This window comes from Salvelinus fontinalis, unplaced genomic scaffold, assembly GCF_029448725.1.
Source record: "Salvelinus fontinalis isolate EN_2023a unplaced genomic scaffold, ASM2944872v1 scaffold_0133, whole genome shotgun sequence".
In the NCBI taxonomy this organism is placed as follows: Eukaryota; Metazoa; Chordata; class Actinopteri; order Salmoniformes; family Salmonidae; genus Salvelinus; species Salvelinus fontinalis.
The window spans coordinates 105,001-119,053 of record NW_026600342.1 but is presented as its reverse complement, the minus strand read 5'-3'; the positions used below and the strand labels follow the sequence as shown (position 1 = coordinate 119,053).

The window sequence follows — 14,053 nt, the reverse complement described above, 5'->3', positions numbered from 1 at the left end:
TTAGTAGGGATATTAGTAGGGATATTAGTAGGGATATTGGTAGGGATATTAGTAGGGATATTAGTAAGGAAGTTAGTAGCGATATTAGTAGGGATGTTAGTAGGGATATTAGTAGGGATGTTAGTAGGGATGTTAGTTGGGATGTTAGTAGGGATATTAGTAGGGATGTTAGTAGGGATGTTAGTAGGGATATTAGTAGGGATATTAGTAGAGATATTAGTAGGGATATTAGTAGGGATGTTAGTAGGGCTATTGATATTAGTAGGGATATTAGTAGGGATATTAGTAGGGATGTTAGTAGGGATATTAGTAGGGATATTAGTAGGGATATTGTTATTAGTAGGGATATTAGTAGGGATATTAGTAGGGATATTAGTAAGGATGTTAGTAAGGATATTGATATTAGTAGGGATATTAGTAGGGATATTAGTAGGGATGTTAGTAGGGATATTAGAAGGGATGTTAGTAGGGATATTAGTAGGGATATTAGTAAGGATATTGATTATAGTAGGGATGTTAGTAAGGATATTGATATTAGTAGGGATATTAATAGGGATATTAGTAGGGATATTAGTAGGGATGTTAGTAGGGATATTAGTAGGGATATTAGTAGGGATATTGATATTAGTAGGGATATTAGTAGGGATGTTAGTAGGGATATTAGTAAGGATGTTAGTAGGGATATTAGTAGGGATTTTAGTAGGGATATTAGTAGGGATATTATTAGGGATATTAGTAGGGATATTAGTAGGGATTTTAGTAGGGATATTAGTAGGGATATTAGTAGGGATGTTAGTAGGGATATTAGTAGGGATATTAGTAGGGATATTAGTAGGGATATTGATATTAGTAGGGATTTTAGTAGGGATATTAGTAGGGATATTAGTAGGGATATTAGTAGGGATATTAGTAGGGATATTAGTAGGGATATTAGTAGGGATATTGATATTAGTAGGGATATTAGTAGGGATATTAGTAGGTATATTAGTAGGGATATTAGTAGGGATATTGATATTAGTAGGGATATTAGTAGGGATGTTAGTAGGGATATTAGTAGGGATTTTAGTAGGGAAATTAGTAGGGATGTTAGTAGGGATATTAGTAGGGATATTAGTAGGGATATTGATATTAGTAGGGATATTAGTAGGGATTTTAGTAGGGATATTAGTAGGGATGTTAGTAGGGATGTTAGTAGGGATATTAGTAGGGATATTAGTAGGGATATTAGTAGAGATATTAGTAGGGATATTAGTAGGGATGTTAGTAGGGATATTGATATTAGTAGGGATATTAGTAGGGATATTAGTAGGGATGTTAGTAGGGATATTAGTAAGTATGTTAGTAAGGATATTGATATTAGTAGGGATATTAGTAGGGATATTAGTAGGGATGTTAGTAGGGATATTAGAAGGGATATTAGTAGGGATATTGATATTAGTAGGGATATTAGTAGGGATATTAGTAGGGATATTAGTAAGGATGTTAGTAAGGATATTGATATTAGTAGGGATATTAGTAGGGATATTAGTAGGGATGTTAGTAGGGATATTAGTAGGGATGTTAGTAGGGATATTAGTAGGGATATTAGTAGGGATATTAGTAAGGATATTGATATTAGTAGGGATATTAGTAGGGATAATAGTAGGGATTTTAGTAGGGATATTAGTAGGGATATTAGTAGGGATATTAGTAAGGATATTGATATTAGTAGGGATGTTAGTAGGGATAGGGATGTTAGTAGGGATGTAAGTAGGGATATTAGTATGGATATTAGTAAGGATATTGATATTAGTAGGGATATTAGTAAGGATATTAGTAGGTATGTTAGTAGGGATATTAGTAAGGATGTTAGTAAGGATATTGATATTAGTAGGGATATTAGTAGGGATATTAGTAGGGATATTAGTAAGGATGTTAGTAGGGATATTAGTAGGGATTTTAGTAGGGATATTAGTAGGGATATTATTAGGGATATTAGTAGGGATATTAGTAAGGATATTGATATTAGTAGGGATGTTAGTAGGGATGTTAGTAGGGATATTAGTATGGGTGTAAGTAGGGATATTTGTAGGGATATTAGTAGGGATATTAGTAGGGATGTTAGTAGGGATATTAGTAGGGATGTTAGTAGGGATATTAGTAGGGATATTAGTAGGGATATTAGTAGGGATGTTAGTAGGGATATTAGTAGGGATATTAGTAGGGATATTAGTAGGGATATTAGTAGGGATGTTAGTAGGGATGTTAGTAGGGATATTAGTAGGGATATTAGTAGGGATGTTAGTAGGGATATTAGCAGGGATATTAGTAGGGATATTAGTAGGGATATTAGTAGGGATGTTAGTAGGGATATTAGTAGGGATATTAGTAGGGATATTAGTAGGGATATTAGTAGGGCTATTAGTAGAGCTATTAGTAGGGATGTTAGTAGGGATATTAGTAGGGATGTTAGTAGGGATATTAGTAGGGATATTAGTAGGGATATTAGTAGGGATATTAGTAGGGATATTAGTAGAGATATTAGTAGGGATGTTAGTAGGGATATTAGTAGGGATGTTAGTAGGGATATTAGTAGGGATATTAGTATGGATATTAGTAGGGATATTAGTAGGGATGTTAGTAGGGATTTTAGTAGGGATGTCAGTAGGGATATCAGTAGGGATATCAGTAGGGATATCAGTAGGGATATCAGTAGGGATATCAGTAGGGATATCAGTAGGGATATCAGTAGGGATATCAGTAGGGATATCAGTAGGGATATCAGTAGGGATTTTAGTAGGGATGTTATAAGGGATGTTAGTAGGGATATTAGTAGGGATGTTAGTAGGGATATTAGTAGGGATATTAGTTGTGATTTTAGTAGGGATATTAGTAGGGATATTAGTAGGGATGTTAGTAGGGATATTAGTAAGGATATTGATATTAGTAGGGATATTAGTAGGGATATTAGTAGGGATATTAGTAGTGATATTATTAGGGATATTAGTAGGGATATTATTAGGGATATTAGTAAGGATATTGATATTAGTAGGGATGTTAGTAGGGATAGTGATGTTAGTAGGGATGTTAGTAGGGATATTAGTATGGATGTAAGTAGGGAAATTTGTAGGGATATTAGTAGGGATATTAGTAGGGATGTTAGTAGGGATATTAGTAGGGATGTTAGTGGGGATATTAGTAGGGATATTAGTAGGGATATTAGTAGGGATTTTAGTAGGGATGTTAGTAGGGATATTAGTAGGGATGTTAGTAGGGATATTAGTAGGGATATTAGTAGGGGTAATAGTAGGGATGTTAGTAGGGATATTAGTAGGGATATTAGTAGGGATATTGGTAGGGATGTTAGTAGGGATATTAGTAGGGATATTAGTAGGGATATTAGTAGGGATGTTAGTAGGGATATTAGTAGGGATGTTAGTAGGGATATTAGTAGGGATATTAGTAGGGATATTAGTAGGGATATTAGTATGGATGTTAGTAGGGATATTAGTAGGGATTTTAGTAGGGATGTTAGTAGGGATATTAGTAGGGATATTAGTAGGGTTATTAGAAGGGATATCAGTAGGGATATTAGTAGGGATATTAGTAGGGATGTTAGTAGGGATATTAGTAGGGATGTTAGTAGGGATATTAGTAGGGATATTAGTAGGGATATTAGTTGTGATTTTAGTAGGGATATTAGTAGGGATATTAGTAGGGATGTTAGTAAGGATATTAGTAAGGATATTGATATTAGTAGGGATATTAGTAGGGATATTAGTAGGGATATTAGTAGTGATATTAGTAGGGATATTAGTAGGGATATTAGTAGGGATATTAGTAGAGATATTAGTAGGGATGTTAGTAGGGATGTTAGTAGGGATATTAGTAGGGATATTAGTAGGGATATTAGTAGGGATATTAGTAAGGATATTGATATTAGTAGGGATATTAGTAGGGATATTAGTAGGGATGTTAGTAGGGATGTTAGTAGGGATATTAGTAGGGATGTTAGTAGGGATGTTAGTAGGGATGTTAGTAGGGATGTTAGTAGGGATGTTAGTAGGGATGTTAGTAGGGATATTAGTAGGGATATTAGTAGGGATATTAGTAGGGATATTAGTAGGGATTTTAGTAGGGATATTGATGTTAGTAGGGATATTAGTAGTGATATTAGTAGGGATATTAGTAGGGATGTTAGTAGGGATATTTGTAGGGATATTAGTAGGGATGTTAGTAGGGAGTTTGATATTAGTAGGGATATTAGTAGAGATATTAGTAGAGATATTAGTAGGGATATTGATATTAGTAGGGATATTAGTAGAGATGTTAGTAGAGATATTAGTAAGGATATTGATATTAGTAGGGATATTAGTAGAGATATTAGTAGAGATATTAGTTGGGATATTAGTTGGGATATTAGTAGGGATATTAGTAGGGATATTAGTTGGGATGTTAGTGGGGATATTAGTAGGGATAGGGATGTTAGTAGGGGTACTCTACACTTATAAGAAATGTTAAAACATTGTGTGAAAAATCCTCGCTTAGAAATGCGTTGCGAAATCAGTTGTCTATCCCATTCCATTCCTCTTTGTTTGTGTTGTTGATTGATTTTGTTCTCAGAACATTGCAATTTCCAGCCTTGATTTTGTTGACACTTTGCCATTTGAAGGCCATGATTATCATCAGTGCTTGGTCCATCAACAAGGAAGACTTTGTCTTTGGGCCATTGTGAATGAGTGCTTGGTTAGGCCCATGCAGCGTATCATCCCTAATTCACCGTCTGTCTGTTGGCCCACTGCTGGGAATCAGTGGACACTGTGGAGTGTCTAAAGCTGAAAGCAGTCCCTGAAAACAGATGGACAATCCTTTGGTAAAAGTCAAGGGTTTTGCGATTTGATTAATGCCAAACACGAAAAGAAGCTGTTGTAAGAACTGCTCAAATACCTGTTTCAATCTCTTCCCGCTGGGCAAATTCCCACGTCATTTCAATGTGGAAAATATTTGTTTGAGACCTTTATTCACCGACTCGAAAAGACAGCTAGAAGTTACTTGAATTCCCAATGTGTTATCACAATGCTTTCAACCATCTAAAAACACAACCAAATTCCAATGGAAAACGATGTCAGGTATTTTGTTTATATTTTAAAAACAGATTCATGTTTTATCACTGTGCTTCATCAAATAGCAGAATCTAATGACATGGATTGTAGTTGAGATTACATTAAAAGTACATGGTGCAAGTGATCAATGCTGTTCGAGATTCTGTGCAGATTATTATAGTAATTGTGAAGATCTTCACAGACCTGCAACTTTTGCATGCTATGTTGAACATGCACGCTTTCTATGATTCTATAAGACATTTATAGTTAGGTTACCGTAGGCTAACCTCAACATGCTACTCATTTTAAGGTTGAATAAATAGCGTTATTCCTACAATAATATAAAAATTATATCTAGCATTTAGTAGACACTTTTATATCCAACGTGACTTACAGTCATGCGTGCATACATTTTACATATGGGTGGTTCCCACTATGCTGGCATGACAAGCGCCATGCTCTACCGGCTGAGCTACAAAGAACTCGTTTCAAAGATAATCTTAACTTTATGCTATTTACGGTATAGTAATATTGAATAATGTTTGGTTGACAACGCAAACCAAACATTGTATCAACATTTAAAAGATATCTAATGCATCAATAGTTTCATCTGAGTCACTGGCTTTAGTGTGGTGCCATGACAACAACCTCTCCTTCAACGTCACCAAGACAAAGGAACTGATCGCGGATGACAGGAAATGGAGGGCCCAGCACGCCCCCCCCCCCCCCATCCACATCAATGGGGCTGTACTGGACCGGGTCGAGAGCTTCAAGTTCCTCTGTGTCCACATCCCTAAGGAATTAACATGGTCCACACACACTAAGACAGTCGTGAAGAGGGCAAGACAGAACCCGTTCCCCCTCAGGAGGCAGGACAGAACCCGTTCCCCCTCAGGAGGCAGGACATAACTCGTTCCCCCTCAGGAGGCAGGACAGAACCCGTTCCCCCTCAGGAGGCAGGACAGAACCCGTTCCCCCTCAGGAGGCTGAAAAGATTTGGCACGCGGCCCTCAGATCCTCAAAAAGTAATACAGCTACACCATCACCAGTTGGTATGACAACTGCACCGCCCTCGATCGCATGACGCTACAGAGGGTGGTGCGGACGGCCCAGTCCCTAACATCCAGGACCTCTATAATAGGTGGTGTCAGAGGAAGGCCCCCCAAAAATTCACCCAAGTCATAGACTGTTCTCTCTGCTACCGCACGGCAAGGCGGTGCCGGAGCGCCAAGTCTAGGACCAAAAGGCACCTGAACAGTTTCTACCCCCATGCCATAGGACTGCTGAACAGTTCATCAAATGGCTACTGTACGTACACTGACACTCCAGCACATACATAGACGCCCACAGACACAGACAGACACACACACACACACACACACACACACACACACACACACACACACACACACACACACACACACACACACACACACACACACACACACACACACACACACACACACACACACACACACACACACTACCATAGGCTCACACACACAAAACACACACACACACATTCATGTTGACGCCACAAACACACAAACATACACAGACTTTCACACTTTCCACATACACTGCTGCGACTGTATTTATTATCTATTCTGATTGCCTAGTCACTTTTACCCCTACCTACGTGTACGTTTTACCCCTGCACATCAACTCGGTACAGGTACGCCTCCTGTATATAGCCTCATTATTGTTATTTATTTTGTTGCTATTTCTATTTTCATTTGCCAATTTTCATACATTTTAACTCTGCGTTGTTGGTTAAGGGCTTGTCAGTAAGCATTTCATGGTAAAGTCTACACCCGTTGTAAACGGCGCATGTGACAAATACATTTTGATTTGAATGATTTGATTTGATCTGATTTAATTCTATTCTTTAACTTTCATGTCTGGTTTAGTTGGAGCCGTGAATCCAACATATCATTTGTTAACTTGTCGGCAAGTTAATAGGCTATTTTCTGTACTGCAAAAGTGTGTAGTTGTCAACCCAACCAAATATCAACATAAAAAAGGAGATGTATCTTCTGCTTGGATAGTTATATCTGTGTCACTGGCTTAGTCTGGATTTCATCCAGTTTGTTTACAAATTAATAATTAATATGTCGGATTCACGTCTCCATCTCAACCAAGAATCAAAGTTAAAGAGTAGGACTTAATCAAATCAAACTTTAAAATGCCTTCAAAATTTAATTTAATTTAATTTAGTCCAATTATTTAACTTTTGATTTTTGGTTGAGGTGGAGACGTGAACCCGACATATTAATTATTATTTTGAAGACAAAGTGGAATTAAATCCAGACTAAGTCAGTGACACAGATATAACTATCCAAGCAGAAGATACTACATCTCCTTCAAATGTTGATATTTGGTTGCGTTGACAACCAAACAAAATTCAATATCCAGTTAATCTCCAAATTAATAATTGATGTACTGGATTGCCCTCTCAAGCTCAACCCAAAATCAAATTTAAAGATTAAATTGAATCTAATAAAACGTTAAATGCATTTTAAATAATTTTTTTTTGATCTATTCCTATTCTTTCACTTAGATGTTTGGTTGAGATTTTGTGAATCCAACCTATTAATGATTAACTTTATAATCAACCAGAAGCTTAAAATCCTAGGCCTATATGTTATGTTTCTATTTAGTTGAGTCCTGGGGTTGATTTGAAACAATAGCTGTTGATGACTTTGCAAATGCCGTATAGATCTCTTATAATTGATGCTGTACGATTTATAGAGAGTATGCTTACATTTCCTTTGCTATGTTAATAAACCTACCTTTTGGAATGACTTCTATGGCAACGGTGAATATATGTAGTTATTACGAGATTTATTGATAATCATTCTCACGATAGCACATTGGTAGTAGTCGATGAGAAATATCAAAGCTAGGCTTAGTTTAAATCCCTGGATGGGTTATGAATAGCTGTAGATGGATCAACTCTTCAGTAGGAGGTTCTGCCTCAGCCTATTGGTTTTCTGATAGTGGATATACTGTACGTAACAATGATCTGACGTTGTTTCAAAGGAATAAACTCAACATATTTTATACAAGGTTTGTCTATGTTGAAAATCGATGACAACCATAATCCTGTGGGTGACATTTCAGCAGTTTACAGGATATCTCTTCTGTTATATATACACTGTGTACATGTGTTATCTTCCTGAATGTTAAGTTTAGTTTGTGGCCTGTTCTACTCCGATATTTTAAGGGGTTAAAGATAAAAGCTGTGGACATACTTTGATCATCTCTCTTTGTCATTAAAAAAATATATATTTCTTTCTTTCATTCTTTTTCTCCATAGGTATCCATAGCAGTCATGTACCAGTGCGTAAGTAAATCAACATTTAAATCAACATATATAATTTTCACCTCAGACTTCATCTTTTATAAAGACGTTATCGTTTTTGTCGATGCTCCCCAGAAATGGATTCTTTAAGAGATGACTGTGTCGTTTTTAGCCATGGGTCTCAGTGCTTGTTCCCCAAATAGTGTAGTTGAACATCCTTTAGCTAGATAGGCTTCTTGAGCCTCTCAAAATGTCTACTCACTCATGTTGCATGCAAGAAGTCATTCGTACTTTTAAAAAAAACTTTATTTAACTAGGCAAGTCAGTTAAGAACAAATTCTTATTTACAATGATGGCCTAGGAACAGTGGGTTAACTGCCTTGTTCAGGGGCAGAACGACAGATTTTTACCTTGTCAGCTCGGGGATTCAATCCAGCAACCTTTCGGTTACTAGTCCACTAGGCTACCTGCCGCCCCCTTGTAGATCCAAGTCCCTAAAGCACAAACCATTATCTATTACCATTATCATAGTTGGTATCAAAATGGAATATGAATCAAGATTCCGGAGTATTTTGGTGGATATTACACACACTGCTGCTACTCAGTGTCCTTGACTCTCTCTATGTAACAGTCATGCATGTTCACGCAACATCATTAGGACTGCCTTCAGTGAGATAGCTGTGCATGCTGTCTATGTGCATTTAATTAATCCAGGATGAACTATCTGATAGCATAAAATAACTGTCACTTATATGACCTCTCCCATCTTTACACAGATCGAGCTAATGCTTCATCTCTAGGTGTTGCAAACCGTAATCAAGGTAGGATAAAATTGAGGTTGATTTGATTCTTACTAAACTGAAATTCAAGAATTGAAATTGGGTAATGCTCTCCCTTTACACACTGTGAACTTTCTCGCGCTCTCTCTCTCTCTCTTTCACACACACACATTCTAATCCAGACGTCTGAAAAGTCCACATCATTAGGAGACATCCAATGATCACCTCTCTCTCTCTCTACCTCCTCTTTCTCTCCCTCTCTACCTCCTCTTTCTCTCTCTCTCTACCTCCTCTTTCTCTCTCTCTCTGTCTCTCTCTCTCTCTCTCTCTCTCTCTCTGTCTCTCTCCTCTCTCTCTCTCTGTCTCTCTCCTCTCTCTCTCTCTGTCTCTCTCCTCTCTCTCTCTACCTCTCTCTCTCTCTCTCTCTCTCTCTCTCTCTCTCTCTCTCTCTCTCTCTCTCTCTCTCTCTCACACCTCAACCTCTCCTCAGCTCTTAGATGCCTTTGATCAGGCCCTCTATCTTAATTACCCACAATTCTCTCCATGGGGGCTTCCCCTCTGCTATCCTCACTGAGAGGAGAGTATAGGAAAAGGAGAGAGAATAGAGAGAAGTGGGATGAGAGAGAGCGAAAGAGAGAGAGAGGGAGATTAAAGAGGATAAGAGAGGAGAGAGGAGAGAGAAGGAGAGGAAGTTGACAGAGGGAAGAGAGGAGAGAAGAGGAAAGAGGGAGAGGAAGAGAGAGAAAACAGAGAGAGTGAGAGAGGATAAGAAGAGTAGAGAGAGAAACAAAACAGAGAGAGGACAGGAGAGAGTAGAGTGAGTAGAGTGAGAGAGGACAAGGAGAGTAGGGTGAGAGAGGACAAGGAGAGTAGAGTGAGAGAGGACAAGGAGAGTAGAGTGAGAGAGGACAAGGAGAGTAGAGTGAGAGAGGACAAGGAGAGTAGAGTGAGAGAGGACAAGGAGAGTAGAGTGAGAGAGGACAAGGAGAGTAGAGTGAGAGACGACAAGGAGAGTAGAGTGAGAGAGGACAAGGAGAGTAGAGTGAGAGAGGACAAGGAGAGTAGAGTGAGAGAGGACAAGGAGAGTAGAGAGAGAGAGGACAAGGAGAGTAGAGTGAGAGAGGACAAGGAGAGTAGAGTGAGAGAGGACAAGGAAAAAAACACAGGATGAGTTTGAAAACAGAGAAAAAAACACAGGATGAGTTTGAAAACAGAGAAAAAAACACAGGATGAGTCTACTGTCAAAGGAACTGATAACTAACCCAAGATTTATAATCGCCGTTTTCCCCCCAATTGGAGCAAATGAAGCACATTGGGCAGAACAAGCAAGGTGGTGGGAATAACCAAGTACAAGTTATTGGTGTGTTTTGCATGTATTTGCATATCTCCCGATAGGTAACACCTAATCTGTGAATGTCCTATATTATTAAGAGATATAAGAAAGCTCAGGAAATATTAGTGCTTTTTTTGGACCCACAATTAACCCCTTATTTTGTTGTCACGAAACAACGCTCCAAACTTCGATTTGTTTGTATGGGCTACCTTCAGACGAATCCTGTGACGCTTGTGGGAGTCGTAGAGCAAAACAGAGAACGCCATTGTGTTCGTTAGAGCCGTATTAGTTTGTGGCTCAAACAGATATGGCCGTTACAGACTTCAGACAAGTTCTGTGACACTTTACGAGGGGTTTTGTCGGCCAAACTGTTCGACTTCAGACAAGTTCTGTGACACTTTATGAGGGGTTTTGTCGGCCAAACTGTTCGACTTCAGACAAGTTCTGTGACACTTTACGAGGGGTTTTGTCGGCCAAACTGTTCGACTTCAGACAAGTTCTGTGACACTTTACGAGGGGTTTTGTCGGCCAAACTGTTCGACTTCAAACAAGTTCTGTGACACTTTACGAGGGGTTTTGTCGGCCAAACTGTTCGACTTCAGACAAGTTCTGTGACACTTTACCGGGGTTTTGTCGGCCAAACTGTTCGACTTCAGGCAAGTTCTGTGACACTTTACGAGGGGTTTTGTCGGCCAAACTGTTCGGACGCAACAGATGTTTTCGTGAGAAGACCGATTTTCATGGTGTATGATGGTCTGACAAACAACACTGTAGCTTATCCACCTTCCACCGTAGATGCGGAAGGCCGACATAGGCGGATGTGGTGGATTGAGACCGGTGGCGGTCGGTGCCGTTTAAGAAAAGGATGGATAATAATTTTTTATGAGCATGGCCTTATTTCTATTACAGCATGTTGGATGACTGTCATTCATATTCCATTCACCCAGCTCAATGTAACAGCGATAGGTTTAGGTTACTGGCATTCATATTCAATTCTCCCAGTTCAATGTAACAGCGATAGGTTTAGGTTACTACGTATTAGTAACATTTTCCCTACACCCATCATGAAGTTGCTACAACCTAGTCTATAAATGAAAGTTTACTACGTAGGTGCACAGGTCAAGAGAAACATTTGACGAATCAAGTGCCATTCAATACACTCTTGCCTGTGTCTAGCTGATCTAGGGTGTAATCATTAGTCCAAACAGTTGCAAATGAGAGTTTCTATTGGACAATGCATGATCACTTTGCTCGTTAATTCCTTCTCGCATCTACGCGCTCTCCTTCTCTCAACCTTTCCCTTTGCTTGTGTGCTTCAGTGCACAACACTGCAGAACAGCTGCACAACAGCTGTCTGTGACCAGGCGAAAACGTTTCCAAGCAAAACCCTTCGTATCATAACTGCTAACTGCTACACACAGCCTACATCATTATTACCACATTAGCTAATGTCAAGTCAACATAGCTATTATAACTAACGCGTTTGTAAACCCACTACAATCATGAAGTACAGTGTGCAGTTAGTAAGCAGTTTAGCAGGTACACCGGCGAGAATCCGTTGTCAATACATAAATAAAACCAAAAACTTACCTTGGAAAAGTTCCAGTGTTGGATAGCCATAGCCAGCTAGCTAACATGGCATCCCTCTCTGTTTGAGCCGGGTGTTTGAGCTAAACGACTGAATAACTGAATAAACATATAAACGCAACATGAAACCATTTCAAAGTTACAGTTCATAAGGAAATCAGTCGATTGAAATAAATTCATTAGGCCCTAATCTATGGATTTCACATGACTGGGAATACAGAAATGCATCTGTTGGTCACAGATACCTTAAAAGAAAGGTTTGGGCGTGGGATCAGAAAACCAGTCAGTACCTGGTGTGACCACCATTTGTCTCATGCAACACATCTCCTTCACATAGAGTTGATCAGGCTGTTGATTGTGGCCTGTGGAATGTTGTCCCCCTCCTCTTCAATGGCTGTACGAAGTTGCTGGATTTTGGCAGGAACTGGAACACACTGTCGTACACGTCGATCCAGAGCATCCCAAACATGCTCAATGGGTGACATGTCTGGTGAGTATGCAGGCCGTGGAAGAACTGGGATATTTTCAGCTTCCAGGAATTGTGTACAGATCCTTGCAACATGGGGCAGTGCAATATCATGCTGAAACATGAGGTGATGGTGTCGGATGAATGGCACGACAATGGGCCTCAGGATCTCGTCATGGTATCCCTATGCATTCAAATTGCTATCGATAAAATGCAATTGTGTTTGTTGTCCGTAGCTTATGCCTTCCCCATACCATAACCCCACCGACACCATGGGGCACTCTGTTCACAATGTTGACATTAGCAAACCACTCGCCTACACAATGCCATACTGCCCGGTACAGTTGAAACCGGGATTCATCCATGAAGAGCCCACTTCTCCAGCCTGCCAGTGGCCATCGAAGGTGAACATTTGCCCATTGAAATTCTTTGGGTTGTGCAAATCCACAGTCTCAGACCATCCCGCAGGTGAAGAAGCCAGATGTGGCAGTCCTGAGCTAGCGTGGTTACATGTGGTCTGTGGTTGGGAGGCCGGTTGGGCGTACTGACAAATTTTCTAAAACAACGTTGGAGTTGGCTTATGATAGAGAAATTAACATTTAATTATCTGGCAACAGCTCTGGTGGAAATTCCTGCAGTTAGCAATTGCACTTTCCCTCAAAACTTTAAACATCTGTGTCATTGCGTTGTGTGACAAAACTGTACATTTTATTATGCATTTTATTGTCCCCAGCACAAGGTGCACCTGTGTAATTATCGTGCTGTTTAATCAGCTTCTTAATAAACAAATTTGTGCACCACATTTTTTGAGAAATAAGCTTTTTGTGCGTATCTTTTATTTCAGCTCATAAAACACTTTACATGTTATATATTTAATATAGTTTCATCTAAAAATGATAACTTTTTAACGTTTCACTATTTTTAGTTTCATGAAATTTACTGTGGAGGATGGTCCTCCCCTTCCTCCTCTGAGGAGCCTCCTCTGATTGAGACGCACCCCATGCAAAGAAACGGATGTCTCCAGTGTAAACGGATGGATTTTCATGGGGATTTTTTTATCAGGTTAATTAGATTGACGCACGGGTGCGTCAATAGACTCTTAATTAAACAACGCAATTTAAAAACAAAACTTTGGCAAAGGGTCAAGTCTAGAGAACTTAATGCACTCTGTCCGTAACATATTTTACTTTTGGGAACACTGTATTGAGATCGAATGTTTCAATCCAAATGTTAGTAATTACTGTCTTGTCTCATCGCTACAACTCCCGTACGGGCTCGGGAGAGACAAAGGTCGAAAGCCATTCGTCCTCCGAAACACAACCCAACCAAGCCGCACTGCTTCTTAACACAGTGCGCCTCCAACCCGGAAGCCAGCCGCACCAATGTGTCGGAGGCAACAACATACACCTGGCGACCTGGTCAGCGTGCACTGCGCCCGGACCGCCACAGGAATCGCTAGTCCGCGATGAGACAAGGATATCGGCCAGGACGACGCTGGGCCAA

At 39.5% G+C, this 14,053-nt stretch overlaps 1 protein-coding gene across 2 annotated transcripts in view; it reads left to right on the top strand.

The window, feature by feature from the left end:
- LOC129843419 (netrin-G1-like) overlaps positions 1–14,053 on the top strand; it is a 192,747-nt gene that overhangs the window by 157,157 nt on the left and 21,537 nt on the right. Inside the window, exons 4-5 of one of the 2 annotated variants that reach the window (XM_055912127.1) lie at positions 8,401–8,427; positions 9,162–9,206. In XM_055912127.1, the coding sequence (XP_055768102.1) occupies positions 8,401–8,427; positions 9,162–9,206 (72 nt within the window). The remainder of the gene's footprint in view (positions 1–8,400; positions 8,428–9,161; positions 9,207–14,053) is intronic. The other variant, XM_055912128.1, reaches the window with a different exon arrangement.